Source organism: Anomalospiza imberbis, chromosome 9 (assembly GCF_031753505.1).
Source record: "Anomalospiza imberbis isolate Cuckoo-Finch-1a 21T00152 chromosome 9, ASM3175350v1, whole genome shotgun sequence".
Classification (NCBI taxonomy): domain Eukaryota; kingdom Metazoa; phylum Chordata; class Aves; order Passeriformes; family Viduidae; genus Anomalospiza; species Anomalospiza imberbis.
The window spans coordinates 12,143,274-12,165,985 of record NC_089689.1 but is presented as its reverse complement, the minus strand read 5'-3'; the positions used below and the strand labels follow the sequence as shown (position 1 = coordinate 12,165,985).

General features: G+C 37.1%; 1 protein-coding gene across 1 annotated transcript in view; it reads right to left on the bottom strand.

Moving 5' to 3' along the window:
• OLFM3 (olfactomedin 3) overlaps positions 1–22,712 on the bottom strand; it is a 53,760-nt gene that overhangs the window by 5,546 nt on the left and 25,502 nt on the right. Inside the window, exons 2-4 of the mRNA XM_068199691.1 lie at positions 10,008–10,154; positions 7,457–7,612; positions 4,143–4,362 (exon numbers count right to left, since the gene is read on the bottom strand). Of these exons, the coding sequence (XP_068055792.1) occupies positions 4,143–4,362; positions 7,457–7,612; positions 10,008–10,154 (523 nt within the window). The remainder of the gene's footprint in view (positions 1–4,142; positions 4,363–7,456; positions 7,613–10,007; positions 10,155–22,712) is intronic.

Here is a 22,712-nt window from a genome sequence, read left to right as displayed (position 1 = left end):
AAAGAAGACTCCTAGGAGAGCTGCTGTATAGCTGGGGGGCTGACTGAAAAAGTGACAAAGCTTCTCTTTTTGGCATAACAGAACAGAGCACTTTGTAAGAAGCATGAGGATTTTTTGTCCCTCCTGCCCTATAGAAGGTCCCATTTTTCATTCCCTTCCTCATTAAACAGAAACCCATAGATCTGCCTTTTTTTTTTTTTTTTATTCTTTCTCCTGGCAGAAGGGAACATATGGAAAGTTTTGGTTTATAGCAGTTTGATTCCCTGATAGAAGGACCAGATGCTAGTAAAGTTAGGTCAAATGTATCTCCATACTAGCACCTGTGAAGAAGTTCAGTTACTCTAAGAAAATGTGATACTTTAGGCTTTTTTTTTTCCTTCCCTAAGTGGTTCAGATGGGGTTACACAGAAAAGCAGTGGGATTTTTAGGAGATCTCAGTCTTTTCCTTGGCTTTGGAAGTAGCAGCTGCCCTACGTTAGCAAGTCCCAGCCATAACTGACTGTGGTATTTGGAAAATCCCAGTCACAGAGTCTTTTAGATCCTAAACTGAGCTGTACAAGAAATATCATAGGTAGAATCCAGGTGTTTCTGGCTTGATTCCTCTCCTGTAACAATTCTGTGCAGTGGACTCTTCCAAGTCTGTCCATGATTTCCAGTATTTATTTATATTAAGGAAGAAGTTGAACATGAAGTGACTATTAGAAGAGAAAATAGATGTAGTTCTGTACAGCCTGTGGGATGTGAAAGTATATGGGGCAGAATGTGTCTGGAAGGCTCCAAAGTGAGCAAATACCAGGAGGAGGCTGTGATAGTGCAGCTGGAGAGGAGCTGTTTTGGAATAGCTAGAAATGGGTAGAAAGTCCCATTCTCTGTGATGTGACTGAATATTGGTAGCTGCCATACAGAGCAACTGAGTGTATCACTTGTAGAAGGACTGGCAAGGGAAATAAAACCACAACATTCTTTTGACGTGTTCATAAGCATCATTATTATGGTTTTTCTTTTTTGGTAGGTAATAAATAAGGGAGAATGAAGTGAGGTTTTTTTGGCACTTGCACAAATGCGCTCCAAGTAGTTTACTGCTTGCACTTTTCTGCTTATGGTCAAATTTGTCATAACATACTAAAATGAGCGAATGAAGAATTAGTTCTTAATGAATGTATGTCTAATTCCCTGCATAATATGAATCCTGGAAGCACTAGAATATAGTTATTAGAGTTTGCTGAGAGGAAGTCCCTGGATTTTTCTGCCTAAGTGCCATGACTTGCTGTGTAATCTTTGGAAAATTCCCTTATACTTCTGGGCTGCTTGTTCCTTCATCTACAAAATAGGGGTAAGAATCTATATCTCTATTGCCCAGTTTTATACTAAATGATATTTGTAAAATTCTTGAAATCCCAAAGGGAAGGATGCTTTGGAAGTAGAAGTACCACTGCAATCAATAGTCTCAAGCCTGCACTAAGAGCTCCTCTGCCACTGATGTAACAGAACTTCTTTGGATTAATAGACTATTCTACTTTTGAATTCTTAACAAAAATGTTACTGTAAAACATTGTTCAGAGTCTACATTATAATCAGATGCAGCTAGACCTTAAGCTGATATATATCTACTCTAATTATATGTCACGATATTCTATGAATGCTACCCATGTAAGTTTTAACCCAACTTCATAAACATGTCATGACAAGAATAGGAGGGTTCCAAGCATACTGTGCAACCTGCATTCTCTTATAAATACCCATGACTTACAGGACTGTCAGCAAAGGACCCATACATGGCATGTGAATTTGGGGTGTGTGTAATCAAATGCACTCTATTCCTACGTGTTTAGCTGCATGCACCCTTCGAAAGTTTTGTCAGCTAATTTCCCAGCAGCTTCATTGTGAACCTTCTCTTATTCCAAAGAGAAGGAGCAAAATTCAGTCATCACAACTGCTGTGGTAATTATTAAACCTCAGTGAGAGTAAGATAATGCTTAGTGTACTGTAATGAGTGTTGAAAGTGTTGCCTGTGCAGATGGAAGAACCCTTTTAAGTGGCCAGGACAATATAAATAATGCATTATACTGCTGAAAAACACCTGCTAGGGAGAAGAATAGAGAGTAGCTATTGCATACACTGATTAGAAAATTTTATTGTGAAATGCAACAAATTCTGTGAAGATTCAAGCCAGATCCTGTGGCACAGTGGGGCCATTGGCTTCTGGCTATTAGGCTGGCATGGACAGGCACAGCTGGGTCATCTCCAGCATGGCCAATGTGGCCACAAAGCAGGTGTTGGCATGAAAGCTGCTTTCTCCTCACGCTCTCTGATCTGAGCACGCAGCCCCAGCTCTCAGCAGTTACAGGAAGCCAAAGTGAGGCTGTTTGTACTTGTAAAGGCACACAGGGATCGGCCAAAAAAACAGCCAGTCCATTAGTAGGGGACCATAAAAATCATTTAAGCATCTAAGACCAGAGAATAATGCCATTAAGGATGAATGAATCTGTGTTACATTTTGAGAAGGTCCACTCCCTTTTGTTAATGAGTATGCTTAATAATTTATTTTATACAAAAACTTTCTCTCTACTGCTAATGTATATAATTTTAACAGGTTTTTTTTTTTCATTAGGTACATCAAGAGATTAGAATGTGTTGCAGGAATTCAGGGTAGATAGGATGTCAATACACCTAGTAATTCCGTTATACAAAATATATCTCGCACTCATTGCTTCACCAACTGTTGCAACAAGATGCTGTAAAAGCAAAGAAAACCAAGATACTTGTTAAACCGATGATTTTTGGTATCTAATAACTTACTGGAACACGCACTATCAGAAAATTCTATTTATTCACAGGAACTTTCTTGTTTGCTGCAGTATTGCACCACAGTTGTTTTCTCCTGACTGCCTTCTGTCAATGCAGTAATGTACTATTTTGTGTGTGTACTGAGGGGAAAATAGGATCATAAGAAATTTCTGTTTGAAGAAGTCTTTCATGTATTTTAGCACATCACCACTGTGCTACTTCCAGAATAAAATAAAGAAATAAAATATTTAAGAGGCTAACTTAACCTAGATTTTTCTCATTCTACTGCGTCACAAAAATAAGGAGGCTCTGCTTATCCAGTTAAGAAGATATTTAATGTTCTGGATAGCATTTAAAAGTAAACATCCCACACTTGATAACTGAGACACTGATCACAGTGTCTCAGGAATAAACCTTGGAATTTCAAGTCTATTCATGTTTAGTGTTAAATTGTAAAATGTTTATTTTTCATGAAGGGGCTGGATTGTTTGCTGTAGTTATCCAGGTTGCAATAGTGATCCATTCAGAAATCTCCAAATGCATGGATAGACTGGGAAGAGGGAAGACTGCATTGTGTTTGTAAAGCCGGTTGCCTATCGCTGATGGAAGTTGAGGCTGACACTTGATAATGATCCTTCAGGCTCTTAATTTTAGTAGCTGATACTGAGCTAATGCTAATTTTCAAAAATGCTCAACATTTGACTTCTAAAGGCAGCATGGGAGCAGCCGAGGTTGGGGTGGTCTGAGGTAAGCCTGGTGCAGCAGTAGCAATGGATTGCTGCTGTGCATCCTGCAGAAATTATGCTTTGGTCTCTTTAAATTAGATGTGAAGTTTGGTTAGATTGTAATGCTAATTGGAGAATGGGAGATCTCTTTAACACTAATATTATAGGCTAAAGACATTACAGTCAGAGTGGCCTCTCAGGTGATACAGCAAGATGCCAGGCTTATGATGTGGACATCTCAAAACTGATTCTATTCTACTTTTCACTACTTTTTTTCACATTGACAACCCAAAGATGAGTCTAGTAGCAGTGTCTGAGCTTTATTGAAAGAATATTTGTAACTCTCCAAGTGGTTTAAACCTCAGAATTTGAATTTTCTGTTATAATTTTTAATCAAATTCCTTCTGTGTACAGTAAGGCATTATATTATGTCATGTCATTAGAATGATATAACTGACCTTAGGTTGAGTTACTCTTTTTTATGAGGGTAGCACAGATCAGAATATAATGCAGTCTTTCATCAAAGAAAACAAAAAATGCCCCCTTCCCCCAAACCTTAATCTTTCTAAAGAGAGACAACTAAAAATGCACAGCCAAGGGACCAAATTTCCCATGAACTTGTTAACTTACTGAGCTTTTTCATGCAGTCACGAAGCCTGGTTTCTAAACTGACTACACGCTGGTGTAGTTCCTCATAGTCATAAGCACCAATTTCTTCCTGAATCCCGGTGAGCACAGTAGACAGATTCCTAATTTCCTCTTTGAACTGTGTGATCAACTTGGCATCAGTTTTGTATTGCTCCAGAACTGGGATCAGTGGCAGAAGCTCATCCATCTTTTCTTTCAACTCCTGTTAAAGGCAATCATATGTGCATTAGAGATGTTTAAAGGAATTAAATCCCCTAATTTCCTTTAATGTAATATTTATGCCTGATTATTGAAACAATTTGAAAATTCTTATTTTAGTTACAGATCTATTATTAGTCTACTGTGAAAGTCTCAGACACCTCAAACTTAATGGTAGTAAGCAGTAGATTAAATGCATGAGACAATAGTCTTTCTATTGAAAGTAAAGAGCTATCTTCAAATGCTCTGAACCAAACCCACTGAGTTTCCATCTAGGGGATATAAACCACCCCTAAGTGTGTCTTTCATCAGAAGATGAACAGGCCTGAACTCACAGTAGTGTTCAAGATCACACCTGGTTTACAGAGCTGTCATACATAATTGGTGAGCTGGTAATCTCTATTTCATTCCCTAGAAGTACTAAATTCTTTGTTTTTCTCAATGTCTGCTGAAAAGTGTTTATTTCTGTTCCAGTCACAATGATAACTTTCTCTTCTTGAGTAAAAATCCATGGTTCTTAACTGTGATTTGTACGTGTCAACCGGCTACATCACTAAATGCTTTTGAACTTGCTCAGTTGACATCTCTTCTGGAACATCACCAATGCTTTCTTTTGCCACGTGCAGTTGTTGCTGCATTGCCAATCCTATTCTTAAACATTGACTAAAGAAAATAAGGCTCCATCTTGAAATCTCAAACTGCCCTTTTCTCAGATTTTTTTTGAGACTCATGCTTTGAGAATTTGTATTAATCTGTAGCATATATGGGTTGTCTGTCTTTAATTTCTTAATTATTCTTTTAAAAGCACTAATAATAGGGGCTTTACTAAATTTAAACCAATTGTTTGAAACTGTTTTTTGTTACTATTCTGTAAAAAACCTCAAAGAATCCTTGTAGTCAAAAGATTTTGCTTTACTGAAATGTAGCAGATATGTAATTTTATATAGATTTCATAGTATTACTTCTGGTCTCAAGGGGTCTTCCAATTACATTATGGCAGCAGTTACCAAAATGGGCACAAAGAAATGAAGTCCTTTTGTTTACAGTTAAACTATTTTAATCAACTGTTTTTAATAAAATCTTAACCTAAACCTACTTACTGCCTGTTAAAATGAATAGTGTTTTTTTCTTTGATGACAAGGGAAGCAGGCTTTGTGACAGAGAGAGAATGGCTCCAGAAACCATAGTTTTTGGTACTTCATTTTGAAATTATAAACTTAGATTTCAGTTCTGTGGGACAGTGAATGGCCAGCTCAGGAAAATAAAATCTGTTTGAATTAGTGAAGGTAATATATTCCCGGTTGGATTTGTACCAGATGTTGTATCATATTTGAGCAAACTTGCTGTAACTTCTTGTGGCAATCAGGTACCTCCTGTCTGGCATAAAGTGAAGTATAGACTGAGTATATGCTCAAGTGTGATCTGGACCAAATTTGTACTCCTTGGTTCGGGTCAGCATGAAAACACAGATTTAGAATATCTCACTTTAGTATATCATATAAAGTTGATTCTAGTATTTTCATGCTAAAAAAACAATTGACTTCTGCTGACACTCCAGAGCTTGTTGCTGCAATGGGTGGTACCAGAACTAATTTCTAGTGCAACACAGATAGTTGGTAGATGTGTTCTGTCACTTTGTGGCAGTTGATGTAAGTGTTATGTTATATCCAACATGATTTCTTTGTCTCAGGAAAGATAAAGCACTGGAATTTGAGTAGACTAAATTTCAGAACAGCATATTTGTAGTATTTTGACCTTTTAAATTATTTTGTAACTGGATGGGCTGAAACTCTGTTTTATACTCCTGGCAAACTGTCAAACTGAAGGTAAATGACTGGCCAATAGAAATATTGAATATTTAAAAGGTTAGAGCATTGGAGTATTTCTCTGGTACTCCAGGTGTACTGGAGTACACCTCTGATATTGTGTATCAGACATTCAAATTTTGGTATTTTATTCCCAAGGAAAACTAAAATAAGAATAAAGGATATATAATGGAATTATGCAAATGCATTATTATTGTAGCAATAAGGGATAAAAGGGAAAAAAAGGTGGAGATATTTTCTATTACCTAAAAACCTCAGAGAATGTGCTCAAACAGCTCTAAACTAAGAACAATGATATAATTTATAAAGCTTGGTAGGCAGATCATTAGTGTACTTAATTCCCGATTTTATTAAGACCCACTTGATATTCAGTGGCTCTGAAAAAAACCCCTAGACCTCTTGGCTATGTAATTATTTAGGTATCTAACTCTAGTACCAATTGGAAAATTAGGTTCATTTTATGTGAACTTTCAGAAACATTTCAAAAAATATATATTTGCTTAACATAATGTAATCCTCAGAATGTATTTTCTAGCACCCATTTTGTGGTCTCACAGTCGTGAAAGATTAATTTATCAGACTATATTTAAAGAATTTAAATATGCTCTTGAAATATTTTTCTCCTGAAGAGTACATCAAATAGCATTTTCAGAATACACAATGTTACTTGTAATATCTGCAACCCTTCTTCCTCACAAAAGGATTGGCTTGTGGTTTTTGTTGTCATTAAAATTCAGTGGAAGTCTTTTTTTTAATCACACAAATGTGACTGGGAGTGATTGCCCTCCTCCCTATCCCAAATTCAAAACGGCAGATCTTCAGACACGAAATTAGATCTTAATTGTACTGGATAAAAATTACAATAAACTGATTTATTATAGCTTTTCTTCCCTTCAACTGCAGTAAATGTCATGGAACACTATGAGCACAGAACTCTACTTGTTTGCTATTAATTCCACTGGATCTCCCCCTTTAGCATTGGAGCTTGAAAGAATATAAATTTCTCAGTATGACATGCACATTGATACAGAAAGAAGAGGAATTTGTTTATAGTGACATTTCACTAATAACTTAATAACTAATAATGCCTCCCTATTACAATTAAATTGAACAAAGCAAAAGATTATCATCATAAAGGAAGATTTATTATGCTTTTCTTTTAAATGGTGCTCTTGTAGGAGCATTTTGAGCTGAGACCTTAGCAGTCCATGCATTATTACTTAGTACATTGTTTCCAACAGGCTTGGAAGTTACTGTAAAAGTTGGACCTACTTGAAAGTGCTTTGTCATTAATGTCTTCCGATCATCTTCAATCTGCCGAAACTTGGCCTTCAGCCCTTTCATTTGCGTTTCCATTTTTAAAACATACTGGAAATCCCTCTGAGTCCGTAGATTTAAGACTTCAATAGATTGGGACATGTTCTGAACCTGTTAAAGAAGAACACTCTCTAAATGCACTTTTTGTTGCTTTGCTTTTTTTCTGGTTAAATGTCAGGCAATGAAATGCACTCCTGTCAATTAGCTGTGGGTCATTTCTACCACCGTGCAGTTCTGCATTCTGTAACTGCACGACAGTACAAATACTGGGAACGGGGCAAGGCCTTGAAGCCAAAGATTGTTTGGACTACTTAGAGCTAAAGAGAGAGAGAGATCCTTTAAGCATCATTTTCACTGGGGTCAGGAAAGGCTGTCAGGCAATAGTCTACTTTGAGACCTGTAGTAGATGTGACTGTGGTTCAGAAGGTGCTCATATAGCATCCATTTTCTTCCAGGCACTTTGGGAGTGACAGGACTGAAATTTGGAGATTTTGGTTGGTATGAGGAGCATGACTTTCCTTGTTAGTAGGCATTTATAGAATCATTCAATATAAGGCATTCATAAGACTACCCAAAGATAAGCTGGGCTGTGTCAATCACCACAGAGCTGTTTCTCCATAATTCCATAAGTAAATGTAAAATTAAAAATTTTTACCAATTGTCTCAGTGGTAGAAAACCACAATTTATTTTTTCAGATGAAAAATAGTGAATGTTTAGGTAACTTTTGTAGATCAAGTGACTTTGTAGCTAGAGTGAGGACTTTTACCTCAGTGATACAACAGTAACTGTCATCCAGAGTAAATTACACATACTTTTAAATGTTTCTGTTACAAAAGAAATGCTTTTGCTGGCCATAAAAATGACACACTTTCCAAGTGCAGCTATTCTATTTCAGCAAGTGTTTTGTTTTCCTGAAACATGAGAAAACTAGACTGCTGTAAATGTATTAGGCACCTTTTTGAAGTTTTGGCTAAAAAACTTATTGTACCTTCCTAAGAAAAGACAAACCCAGCAATATTCCTGTGGTTTGCAAGAATATGCAGTATTTCAAGAGATATTCATGCTTGGAGCTAACTCATTATCTACAGAGATTTAGAAACTACTCTTAAAAATAGTATACATTAGTTATTGCACAGTTGTCAATAATAGTTCTGAGAAACGATTTTTAATGAAAAATGCAGAGGCTTTTTTTTTTTTTGCTATCTAATTGTTGAAAGCAGGCAAATAAAGTCTTTTGGGTGCTGGAAGAACTTTGAGAATTTTCATTTGGCAGAAGAAACATTCACATAGAGGTTCTAATTAAAGGACTGTATGGACTCAGGAAGTAGTAATACAACATTACATATCCATGATTGCCACAGTCCTAACCATAAGAAAATAGCTTTCAGAGGCTGTGATTTAGGTTCATTTCTGTGACAGCTCTAAAATGATGCTTGATCTTATCACACCCCTCCCACCTCAAAATAAAGGGTTTTTAGTAATATTTGAGTATTTGGGGACTATGCTGGAGCAAAGACTGGAGTAGTCCTTTCTTAAGTTAACAGACTCCATGAGGGGAGGTAGCTCCTTTTCTCTCTGCTGGTCCATCAATGTCCTTTCCATGCATCTCATGTGATGAGCTCTGTCAACTTGAAACCTAGTCCCTCTGAAGTTCATGAAAGCACAGAGCAAAAACCGAAGGGTATCTGGCACAATATTAACACTGGAATGATTTTTCTATAGCTAGATAAATACTAAAAATTGTGTGCTAAAAATGTATTTTCAAGTCTACATTTTATGTTGATTTTTGCTGCTGTTCAAGCACTCTCAGGCCTCAGGTTCTATACCACTGGCTGTGATACAGCAACTATAACCTTGCTTTTTTATACAGAGAATGCAGAATGTTTGTGGTTTCATAGCTGCAGCATTTTTCTGTTGATGCAAAACAAGACTTCACTGGTTTAACCATATATGCAATAGTGAATAATACTGGATAAGAATTGAGCTGTTGGGGAAAATTTGCACTGCTAGAAAATGAATAAATAAACTTGAGAAAAAGAAACAACAAAAAAATTAGACCTGTTTATGCTCTACACAGCTTGCTTTCAAGATGCTGTTGTGTCTCTCTCATTATTTTTTGATAGGACATGAGAAATGACCTTCAGCAATCTCATACGATCGAAACAGGAGCTGTAGTTTAAATCCCTGAGCTAATTTGAGGTGAGATTTGTAAATGATTTTACACAGAAAAAGCTGTCTTTTTTTTTTTTTTTTTTTTACAAAAAGCTGTAAGAAAGTATTTGGGAGGTGTGACTAAGAGAGAAGACGCAACTTGGCTTGGGAAAGGTGTGATGTAAGGAAAATAGATAAATAACAATCAGAGATGAAAACAGGGGATATACCCTGAATAACAATTTTTATCAGGTAACTCTTCATTAGTTCATTATGTATTAACTGGGAAGGAAAGCAGTAGATTTCCATGGGAAGTTTAATGACCAAGAGGAGGAATTTTTTGGGAAGACTTACCTTCTCTAGTAGTTGTCTGAGTTGCCTGCTTTTGGCATCTCTCGAACATAAGTTTTGTTCAGGTGCAACAACAGTGCAAATGCAACGGCCATCAGGATCCTGGGCTGAACTATAAACTTGCCACCCTTCCTTGGGGCTAATCTGCGTCTGGAACAACAGAATAATAACAATCAAAGGAACTGAAGTAATTTTTATTGTCTGAAAACAATACTGCAGCAGAATATTTTTATTTTTGCATTATGTGTCTGCAATGAGGTTCTTACTAGTCAACAATTATTACTCTTGACTAATTAGTTTGGTAGTTTCCCAGTTTTGCCATCTCTCACAGTTTTACAATAGTTCTCTAGAGGAGTTTAGCACATACACAGTTTCCAGGGTGGATGAGAATGGTATTCTGCTTGTGATTCAGCACAAACCAGGTGATTTAATTCTTTGCAAAGGGATGTTAGAGTTTTTCAGCAGCAGAGAACAAACATGTCCTTTCAGCCTGGATGACTTTTACTTTAGACTAATGGAAACAACAAAGACAGGGAAGAACAAACATATGAGCCTGGGGAGAGCACAGTGTGTGACTCACGGGTGGGAACTGGCTCAGCAGCGGTTTGGATGTGGGGGACAGGTGTGCTCTTGAAGCTGCACCTCACAGGAACTGTTCTCCCTGGGCTTCCACTGCACTTAGCCAAGGGAACAGGGGCTTGCTCAGGGTGGGATGGGAAAGTGTCTGGTTAGGCCAGGGGAATGGGGCTCATGGCAAGCAAGCCACAGGGCCATTAAGACACTGCATGTCCTTCACTGGGATAGCAGAAAACTGGAAATTCCTAACCTGTTCTTTTTTACAGCAACCACAACTGAGAAAGAAAGGCAAAAATAAAAAAAAAAAAGACATTTGTTTGCAGAGCAGGGTAACACTGAACTGCATTTCATGTTTGTGTGGGAGTCAGTATCTCTTTAATGGGATGTACAGAAATAGTGTTGGGATGACAGAAAACAATATAATGAGATGACTGAAAGCATTCAAGAGATGGAATTTAATAGGTACCAGCAAGTTTTTGAACTTGCTTTTTAAACTGTAATTTAAAGTTAATATTGTGCTTTATTCTTTCCTAATATTGTACTGAGTGATGAATTTCATGGTACAGATGCTAATGGATATAATTCAAGTAATTTTGGTCTGGACACAGTTGGAACCAGTTGCTATTTATATTATAAAATTGAACTCAGTGCCAGCAGGGAAAGTGATTATTTAAACTGAGAAGCTTTGATATTGATGCTTTCCTGGCAGCTTAGTGCAAGAGTTGCAGAGTTCCTCATCTCTGAAGCAGTGCCCATATCTCTGTGGAGTCAGGTAAGAAAAGAGCACAGGCTTTTCACAAGAGTGACTCCTCTGAAGAAGTAATTGAAGATGGCAGTGACCTCCTACTGCAGAGTTACCAGAAAAATCAGAAACATTATGTTATTGCCATGTTTTGCAAGGAAAACCAAAGTGCTATAATGTAGGTGACTTGAAGAGATGAGGGAACTTGGCCTGATGAGCTTTGAGAAGAGATGACTGAGAGAGGACCTCATCAGTGTCTATCTGCAGGGAGGTGTCAGAGGATGGACCGAGCTCTGCTCGGTGGTGCTGAGCAGGAGGACAAGAGGCAATGTGCAGGAACTGATGCACAGGGAGTTCCACCTGAACATGGGGAAGAGCTTCTTTACTGTGCAGCTGACCATGCACTGGAATTGATGCACCACAGAGGGTGTGGAGCCTGAAGACATTCCAGAATCATCTGACACAACCCTGTGCCAAGTGCTCTAGGATCACTTTGAGCAGGGAGGTTGGACCAGAGGAGCCATTGTGGTTCCTTCCAACCTTGTCCATTCTCTCTCTCCTGTAAAAAGATGATCTTGCCTTAGCGTTTGCTAGAAAGGCACAACCAGTGTTCTGTGCTAAATTATATTGCTTCTATGGCATTCCCTGCACCCTAATTTTTAGAGCAAAGGGAATTTAGCTTAAGACATGGAGAACAATAAAAATGAAATAAAATTACATCTGCAGAGAGAATTTAAATTGGTTTGAGAAGCTACTAAAATTGTAAGCTTTAACAAGTAAAGCTTTTCAAGGCCATAACCCTTGAAAAGTGTAAGCTATGTTTACCCCAATAGTTTCCATGTTTATAGAACTTATGGTCAAACAGTGTGGTCATGCAACAGCAAGGAAACAAAATTTTTTGTGGAAGTTCAGGAACATGTTCAGGAATCCAGAGCTTCTGATTATAATTCCTTTAGTAATTAATATAAGTTCATGAAAAATTATTATATTTGAGCCTTATGCCTGCTACATTTAGACTAGGGGCAACTGTTTTCACTGGATTCAAGTTAAGTTTTCTACAGTGGACAATGTATGAGACACCAGGATCATGCAGTCCATAGTAAAGCTGTATAATTCTGTCTGTAATTTATCAAGGGTACTTATTTATGCCAGAGAGGCGGTAAGTGTCTCTCTAGGTTTTATCTAAGGAAATAAAAAAACACTTTAATGATTAACTTAGCAGGTATTTTTATGGTATATAAAATGCATCTGATTAAAAATGTAACCTCTCTTTGGGAAAATATTTTTCACAGTGATAGACTGGTTAACCAAGAGCATGGTATAAGCACCTGTATAGTACCAAAATTTAGGCTACAGTTCTATGAATTTTTCTGTGATTCCCTTTATTTGGAATTTTAGGCTTCCTTCATTAATTAGGATGGGTAATATGAGTGATGGCAGAGAAAAACATGCATGTGTGCAAAGGTGCACTTTGCTTTATTCTTCTGTTATTTTAGTTTGACATTTAATCCCTATTCAAGCAGAAACTGCTGTGCAGAAAAAGAGCTAGAAGTCATCAAAACCTTACAGAAGCTACTGCATCAACTTGTCAAATGCAGACTTACTGCTGACCGGCCTTAGTAAACAAGAAAGAAAAGAAATAAGTGGAAAACAACAATAGTAACTTGTACTAGATCTTGAAAATCTGGGGAAAACAGAGGAGTCCCTATAAGGTCCAATATTAACTACTGCCATGGCAGGCTACTGTATTAAAGACTTAGTTAACTTCTGAAAGATCTATTTTTTCACTTGCACTTTTATATATTCTAATAAAACTGTTGCAGCTACCTCTATTGTTACTGTAGTCACAGGTCAAAGGACTGTGCCTTACTTAGGATGTTTGCTTAATCATAAACAGTATTTTCTGGTTTGTCTTGCAATTTCAACCCTTGTCCTGAAACAGAGATCAAAAGAGGAGACCCTTTATCTGACTGCACATCCTTGTACAATTCTTCCAGCTGAAGGGAGGAAATTGGGAGGTTTTTTCCTTTTTTTACATTGGACAATATACATAATTTATGAGCTGTGTATGTTGTAGGACAGAAATTCTGGAGAAGTGCAAAGTTCACTAGAGAAGCTGCAAGTGGGGAACTCTGGATGGCAGCCAAAAATCAGTCAGTGACGATCTTGGTATTATTGAGCACTTGGGGCATAAAGTCTTTCAACCAATATCTACAGTTTTAAGAAAGGTACCAGATTTGTGGTGCTCAGTTTTGTGTAAAAAGAACCCTACATGACTGAAATTCATGTTTTCTTTATTTGGCAGATGTTGCCAAGCTCAGAAAATCAAGATTTTATGATCACTTTCCTAGCTCTACTGTAACCTTGCTACCCTTATCAAAACAAAAAATATGCATATAGATCAACTCAGTGAGTGAAAAGAGCATTCTTGAAATAATATTTAGAAGGCATTTCTATTTCTATCAGCAGTGCTCTGTTGTAGCCAAGGGGAGCATGACATTTTGTACTACTTGTATACATAAATTTGTGTGTGTGTATAAATATATGCATATATATATGTATATATCATAATAACTAGTGTGCATCTTGTAGTTACTCAGTTGCAACTTTAAACTTGGATGAAAATATGATAGGGAACTTCTACTTATAATATACAGCTACAAGAACTAGCTATATATACTGTGACTCAGTGAGACAAAATTACATTTAAGGAAAATAAAATACAGCTTTTCTTTGTATTCTCATCTTGCTGTTGTAAAAGATAACTGAATTTTTCTTACAACATAATTAATTTTGAAGTAGTAATATTTATAGACTAAATAGTGATTTCCTGCAGTAGTATTTTTCCTGCATGCATACATTCAATTATTCCATGTTGATTAGTAAATGCGTAATTTTTAGTTACAAAATTCTGAGTTTTGAGAATTGTGAACTACTATACAAGTAGTTAAATTTTTATTTTACATAACCTACTATTATGTAAACATCTGATTGCAGTTACAAAAAGATACATAGACAAGAGTGTTTTACTAAGCATTTAGGAAAATTATGTTCTAATTTAACTTATGGATACCAGGATAGTGTTCCCTCTAAAGTAAAAAGTTACTTGACTTTTTAGGCTTCTCATGAGTTCATAGCTATCCACAGCTTTCCTGTAGGTTTTTATTAACTGAGGCTGCTGTATATGAGCGTCAATGATACAAAGTGATATTTCTGTCATTTGTATTATTCCCATTATTAGCCTTTTAAAAATTCTGGTATCTAACCTCCTAGTGCCAATTTTATTTTGTTTCTAACAGCTATTTATTTGTTTAACTGTATTCTAATAAAAAACATAGGAAGGAATGAGACCCTTTGCATATTGTAGTGAATAGTTACTAGGTAACATTATCCACTATTCAAAAAGAAAGCTACTGCCAGATATAATTTTCTAAACAATACAATGCATTTTTCTGGAACATTAAAGATAGGAAGAACAGTCTAGACAAATGAAAAGACATTGCTGTACTCTTTTTAGCATTTCATGCTCAAGATGAAGGCATTTGTTCTTACATATTTAAGGATACTATTTTGAAACCTTCCCTTTCACTGTAAGACCACAACATGCTCACCAATGTGCAGTTTTATGATGCCCGAAAAGAAGCATGCATTAAGAGATGATAGGAAGATTAGTAGCTAAAAAAGAGATTTACAAAGAGACAACAAACTAATGCTTTTGCTGGCACTTAAATACTAATTCAGCATTAAGATAGCTTGCAACATATAACAGCTACTTACTAGAGTATCTGCAGTGGTTATTCTGGTGGTATTTAGTCCTACCAGAGAAGGGAGAGTTTGGGACATCCAGTTAGAGATCATTGCCATGGTACTAAGAACAGCACCAAGCTTCAGCAGTGGAGGGCTCATTGCTGTGGAGCTAATGAGTTTTCATAGTGAGTGATTACCATCCCAGTGCAGGCTGGCAGTGAGAGGCGTGACTGCAGCACACAACATCCACAGCATGAAAGGAGATCAAGCTACCCAGATTTAATCATCCACTAAAAACATCCATATCCTCATCTGCCCTCTTTCTGCTCCTACTAACAAATACTTATGACTGTCTTATGCTGACCACTAAATAACAATCCTTTCTATGCTACTAGTCATTGCAGTTTCCAGTGGGAGATGGTGTGGGTGAATTATCTCTTTATAGGTGCTAGACAGTCAATTAGCCCTTAATTAGTTCAGTCCAGGCAGAGCAGTGTCTTCCTGTCTGAAATGCAAAAGCCTGAGCACAAATAACCACCCCATTTCCCATCAGTGCTTTGGCAGAAAAATATGCTCAAGCCTGTTAGTAAATATGGTTCTGTACTTATCCATGGGAAAGAGGCAGAACTGTCAGCCTGCCCATCAAAGCACCAGACACCTTTCTGGACCTCCTGTGATTTGCTGATCTCTCATAAATTACAATCATCAAAGACTTTATTATTTGCACAGCTTGTTATTAAGATCTTTATTGTTCATAAAAGACCATTGAGCCTGTGAAGAGTCACATTTCTCAGTGTTCTTGTTAGTTTACAAGTTTTTGTACCAAGAATTACTGCATTACTCCCAGGGTTGGCAGACTCACTATGTCTTCATTGCTGCTTGGATGAGAACAGAAGATAAATTGGGGATTGCACATTTTGAGACTTCTTTTGGCTTTGCTGTTAAATATACTGCTCCCTAGTAGAATGAGCTGCAGGTCCTGTAGCAATTTATCTTGCTCATATACTGAGTGTGAGCGGGGGAAAGAAAAGCAGAAAAAACAGTCTAGAAATCATTGTGCTATAGGGGCAGCTTTACATTTTAAGAATTAATTGTAAAAGAAGTGCTGAGCGAGGACTTCTAATGGCAGTTATTTAAGAGAAAACTTGCATAAAGTTTGCTGAGAGACAGGCTACTGCATTTTCCCCAGGGCAGTTATGAACTTAGTTTCTGAATTTGCTTCAGAAAAGCAAATTACTTTTTCTTAAGGACTTTTGGCTGTGCTATGAAGGAACCCTGTGTGCAGGGGTACTGAAGGGATGTATATTTATGGGTGTGTGTCAACATGGATGTATTTATTAAAGCTAATGTAGCTCTGCAGTTTTTCAGATTCTCAGAGCTTGTGCACCAATTCAGGCTAGACATTTCTCTTTCAATATCCATTCAGAATGATTTCCATAATTATCTGCAGTTTAAGGAAGACACATGTAAACTTATTTTTTAAAAAAGAAATTGAAAAACCCATTGAGAGCTATTATATAAACTTCAGGAGTCATCCAGCAACAGAATACAGAAAATCTGTGTATCCAGGTATTAAATATCTTATGGTAGTTACACAATAATGTGAGCTGTGAAATGTTTCAAACACTCAAAAAATTAATTCACTGAAGAGATCTGAATACAGTGAAGCATACTGAAATATATTGTTGCTAGAAGTTGTGCATAGATGGCAAGTTTGAGAAAGGCTATGTGATCACAGCTGCTTTACTCAGTATTTTCTATATTTCTGGAGATAAGTTCATATAAGCTTGGATTGCCTGATAATGGTAATTTTGTAGATTTCTCTGTAGAGAGAGTCCCTGTGGTCCATTCTTGATATGGTGATTTTGAGAGTGAGAGCTGAGTCAGGCTTTTACCTCAGCTTGATGAAGGGCTTAGTGGATGGAGGCATTTGAGCCTTTCCCTGAGCCAGTGTTTCTGTGGAGAGGGGCTCAAAGCTGTCCCCATAACACATGTGCAAACTGAACTGTCCAGACTGACATCAAAAGTGAGGCTTTTTGCTGAACTGTCACATTTCATTGGCAATTTATCAATTTCCCAAAGACCTCCACTGATTACTTTCAATATGGATTAGGTAACATTTGATAATGTTGGATAATTTTCCAGTCTTATTAGATTCTTCTGAAGTGTCTCAGCATCCTATCTAAAACTAATACAAAAAAAAAAAAAGATTCTAATTCATCAGTTTTATCACCTTTTTCTATTCCTGTCCTCTTTCAGAAGTTTAATAAGCACACTAATTCCCTTGGTTAAGGGACAGAATTTTGTTTTACCACACTGAATTGCAGCTTTGACATTTTTGGTTTTCTTCTCTTCAACATTTGCTGTTTCACAGAAGAATGTAATTGGTCTCCTCCTGAATTTTAACATTGGACAAAATACATTCAAAAGGCACTAAAAGACTTTTCTGATGCCCAGATTAAACATTACTGCTGATTATCCTTTATCTAGGGTATTGTCAGCTCCTGGAAAGAATGCTGTTTGTTATTATGATTATTCCTAACAGATGACATGCTTCTTGATTCTTGTGACAGAATATTCATTAATGCAGCTTAGCACTTTATTTTCTTCCAACTGGTTTAACTGTAAAAGAGAAAGCTTGCTGCCAGGTGATTCCCAGTGCTGCTGCTGGACACATCTTTACAGAACTCAGCAGGAGGTGATGCTCTAGTCCCCTTGGCTGGTTATATAATTTAACATTCCCAGAGCTCTGGCATCCTCGAGGTGCTGAATTCAGATCTGCTGTAGCTGCACAGGGGCTTTAAACCCCCTCTGTGCTGCAGTGCAGGGAAGAGAGCAGCTTGCACAAGTGTCTGGGAGCCCGGGGGCTGCAGGAGTGAGCTCACCCTGAGCTGAAAACCTGTTCTTCCAGGGCTGCAAATACATGGCAGCTGCAAATGTAATGCCAGCCCGGGTGTGCTTACACAGACAGGGACAGCACGTGCTCGGTGGGACTGTCGATATTCTGTGTATCTGATATTTTTGTGTACCCATTGTCAAGTATTGCTTCAGAGCACTATTGCTACAGAAGATGTGCATGGGAACACAGTCTTAAAAATGCTTCCTTCCTGAACAGTGGAAATACTCAATGAAACTGTATTTTGTTTGTGTTTTTACCAGACTGTGTAAGTGTTCAAACCCCCTTGTTGTTAAGGAAATTAAGCGTTAAAATAATCTTAGCTGTATTTTACCATAAATAATAGGGGAAATTAAGAAATGGCAAGCAAAGAGTAGAAAACTTTTCTACATCTGAGGTCACATATACAAAGACCATACCTGAAGCCACAGAATAACTGAAGAGTTATTCTCATATTGTTAGAAAGTAGAAACTTTATGATCTGTGTTTCATTTCAGCTCTGTATTTTCTGTTTTGTTGGTTTTTATTTTAAAACTGCAATTTCACATTTCTAGTTTATGATTAACTGCTCTGAATAAAAGCTAGAATGCAACAGCAATTCTAAAATTTGAACAATATTCTTTATTACCATAGATTTCTGCTAGTATAACTTCCTGTTTTAGTTAACTTCATCTAAAGCTGGTAAAAGCTGAAGCATCCATACAGAGTAACTTCAGATGCCATATTTTGATCTTACATAAAGGTCTGTCTATCTGTAGCAATTTCAGTGTTGTTAACATTATTGTATGCTAGTCCTGTAATATTCAATTACTATATTACAAATTACTAGGATCATTAAAGGTATTATTTAAGACCCTTATTTAATAAATAGTCTAAAGACTCTTCTGGTCTCTGATATTTACTTTCACTTGGAGATCCTGTTACATTTTGATAGGGATTAAGTCTACTGAAAATGAGAATACATCCCAACATTATCTTATTACAACTGAGGTAGTAGGATCTCTGTATTGTAAAAAGTAATTAATGTATTAGGAACAGCAACAGAGCAGATGTCCTGAGTCAGCAACACATGGAAATATACCCAGCCACCCACCCACCCCAAAAATGAATTACCTCCTGGCCAGAAGAAAGCATTGATTGTAAGAAAGAGGAAATTGTGAAGTTCAGCTGCAGCCACTTAACTCTGATGTCAGTGTATTTAATATATATAAAAAAGAATGCTACCTTAAAAAAATTCTTAAAATTCAAAATTGTGTTCATGGGTAAATGCTATCAAGTAAACACCTGAAACCTTGAATTTTATGTGGAAGTGATTGTACAATCATGGCTCACCTGGCTTAACTTCATTCCTTTGAAGCACAGCAAAATCAGGAACCTTAATTCTCATTAAGTTTGTACTTTGACAGGTTAGATTTAGAAAGTAAGCTCAAGAAGAAAAGCCAAAGCTTCCCTCATTGCAGTGATGTTCTACAGTGTATTTAGTTCTTTATCTTCATGTGATATATTGTGCTCAGCAGTACATTGGTTTAAAAAATGGCAGTTCATTAGTCATGTTCCTGAGCATGATTATTTATTCACATTAGATTAATGCATGCACAAAGAAAGTTCTCAGAACTGGAATGGCAATTAACATTCATAGAGCTGCAGATGGACTGAGAAAGCACAAACTTGTGCTATCAGTTCAACTGCAGCTCTGAATTTAGAGAACTGTGCCTTCTTCATCTCACTCTGTTTTTGTTCAACAAAACCCTGTAGCTTTGCAGTGCTACTTGTGAGTAGCAATATCCAGGCTTTTTAAAGGGCAGTTTGAGAGGTATGTGTCCTGTCTAGAAAATCTTTTCACAGCTCATTATAGTGACATTCTGCAGTCAGGTGTCTCCACTTAGAGAAGTATTGAGCAAGGGATTTTTAGTCTGTTGTCCATTACATGCTTCTGTACCAGTGCTCTTGAGGTGACCTTTCTGAAGTGGTCTTAAGCTATCTGCTTGTTCATTTTTCAGGCTTCAGGGAGCTTATTTTGAATGAAGACATTAAAGAACATTTTAATGTTTTTTTCACACCTATTCTCTTGTGTTCTGCTGTTAGCAAATCCCAAGTGTACAGAATAACAAAGTAGTGTCTCTACAGAAGAATTAGTTCATTATGAGAATTGACTGAAACAGGAGGCACAATGGGCAGTCTGCTTTAGGAAAATCTGCAGTTAATTGAAACAGCTGGGAAAAACAAATAGGTGGGGAAGGACTAAATGAAATAAAAATAAAATATTCTTCTGTTGATTTCCTGCAATTTTAATTTTCAGTAACATTTATATCAAGTACTCAATAAAACCTCATAAGTTTTTCCCTTGAATGTGTGATATGATGGATCTAATGGGAGAAAGAGCATATTTTCTAAAAAATATGGAGACATCTATTTAGTAGATAATGACTAAAGATTGTGCAGACAGTCCTTTTTCCTTTAACAGAGACTGGAAATCTGTATATTTTTAGAGGATTCTGGGATCCCTGTTCTTGCTCTGAGCATCCACAGAATGCAGGATGTAATGTTAGATGGTTCTGGGACTGGAATTTGTTGCAGTTTTGCTTTCCTTTGAAAACTGTATGGATTGTATATGAGAATTTATACAGAATTCCTCCTGAAGTAATTCTCATGCTTAATGTACACTTTGGTTTTCCATCTTGAAAATACATATTTTTCTGTTGAGGCTGGATGAGGTAGGTGAGCTGGCTTTCATAGAGAGTAAATTTTAAGAAATTAAAGGAGCTGAAACTGAAATTCCCCATGAAGCTAGATTATATATAATCGTGGAGAGAGCTTGAGCTGTGAAAATCAGTAAATTCTGTAGTAATTTAATGAAATAAATGATTTCAGCTGGCTCTGACTGTAAGTAGATGTTTGAAAACAGAGACCTCAGCTACTTAGAGCCACAGTGCATTTAGACTGTGAGAATGGGCAGTATAACTGGCCCTTCCTCTGGCTAATGCAAGCTTACAGCTCTGCAGTCAGCACTTCAGACCCCTGAACTGGAGCTTGCCTGTAGAATGTCACATTTAATAGATACAGGTGAATTTGTTCAGTGCCTTTTTAAAATGTCCTTGAATCTCTGCAAGTGAGAAGACAGAAATGAAGAAAGTGGAAGGGTCTGCAAAACAAAATTTCCTGTCAAAGGGGAATTTTGTCTTAGGGAAAAGACTTAGTGGGGTATGTCTGCACTTAAAATACAAAAGGGTTGGGGTATGGGGTTGAATGCTGGCCCACAGCAAATAGTGTTTGTTGGTGCCACACACCCTAATTACCTTTTCCTTTTATGCCTGGGCATGATTCAGTTAGATGGTTTGGACATGGATGCAGTATTTTAAGAGGGAAAGACTAGTTTTGCTGTGTGGAAAGGAGTTGTCCCTCAGAGCCCAGAAATCAGCTCATCTCCTTTTTATTTAGCGGCTGTATGGCTGTATTTGCATTGGCCGAGTGCTGTCTTTGGAACTGAGAACAAAGGAACTATCTACTCTTTGATTTCTGCTGCATTCTGATAAGCAATTCTTTGTCTGTTCTTTGTAAATTTACAGCTTTGCATTACAGAAACACTTGGCTGTATTCTCCTATATTTCCCAGTGCAGATAATTGTCAAGACTGACTAATAAAAAGTAGGGAAGGGTTAATAAAAAGGTGGGGAGGGTTATCCTGCTGACTTGCTCTTCATCCCACCATGTTTCCATGCGTTCTTTTGGCAAGTCTCTTTAACTGTCACATCATGCTGATACCCTTCTCTAACAGATCTCTGTCATATACTCTGTAGAGATGAAATAGGGAAAAATTCTTCAGAAGTTTAGAGCTCAGCTTACTCCCAGTGGTCTGGCAACCCACAGGCTACATTACTAACTGAGAGTTTATGGGTGTAACCAGCATGGCACTGATAATGGCATTTAAAGGCTGTAGCATCTTCCTGTTGGGATTTTCTAACAATGGTGGCATTAACAACATTTCCTTCCTGAGATATAAAGGTCTTTTTCGGTAGGCAGAAATTCCAAGAAAGAAAATTACATTTCTGTTCAGAAAGCACCACACGTTTCCTGCATCTTAAAAAAACAATATTTTGTGAATGTGTCTCATTGCAAGCAAATCCATTCTTAATGTATTCTGCTTCTTGACACCATCCAGAAAGGCCTAGTTTACTTTTAAACAAGGATGAAAGCTTACAAGTAGTGTAAGTGAATATTGAGAAAATTCCACGGGCAATCTTGTCTGCAAGACAGAGGTGTTAACACTGTGGCCAAATTCCAGTCGTTAGCTATGTTCTGTCAAACAAATGCTTCTTGCAGTTTCAGATGGATACCTAACCTGTTCTAAATGCTGTGCAGTGCTTTGAATACAATGAGCCAGGTGCTGTGTTTCAGCTCAGTAAAACATGCTGCTCTTCAGTAGTGGGTAAAGCAATGTATGGATATGGCACAAAGTATGATCCCAGATGCTGTAAAATACTTCTGTTTAAATAAGGGTATAGAAAGCAAGCAATTGCTATTTTCTAAAGCTGTAACAATCCTGGAAGTTTCTGACCTAAACGATTCTGAGAAGAACTGAGGCCATTTATTTGGGAATCAAAATTGTATTACTTGAAGAAAAATAATAGAGAATATACCACAAACATTACTGAAGTTATGACATATTGTTTTTCTTGCTGCCTTTTTAATTTCCTATTTATGTTTTACAGAACAGAAATTAAAGTTTTAAATAATATTTCACTTTAAGG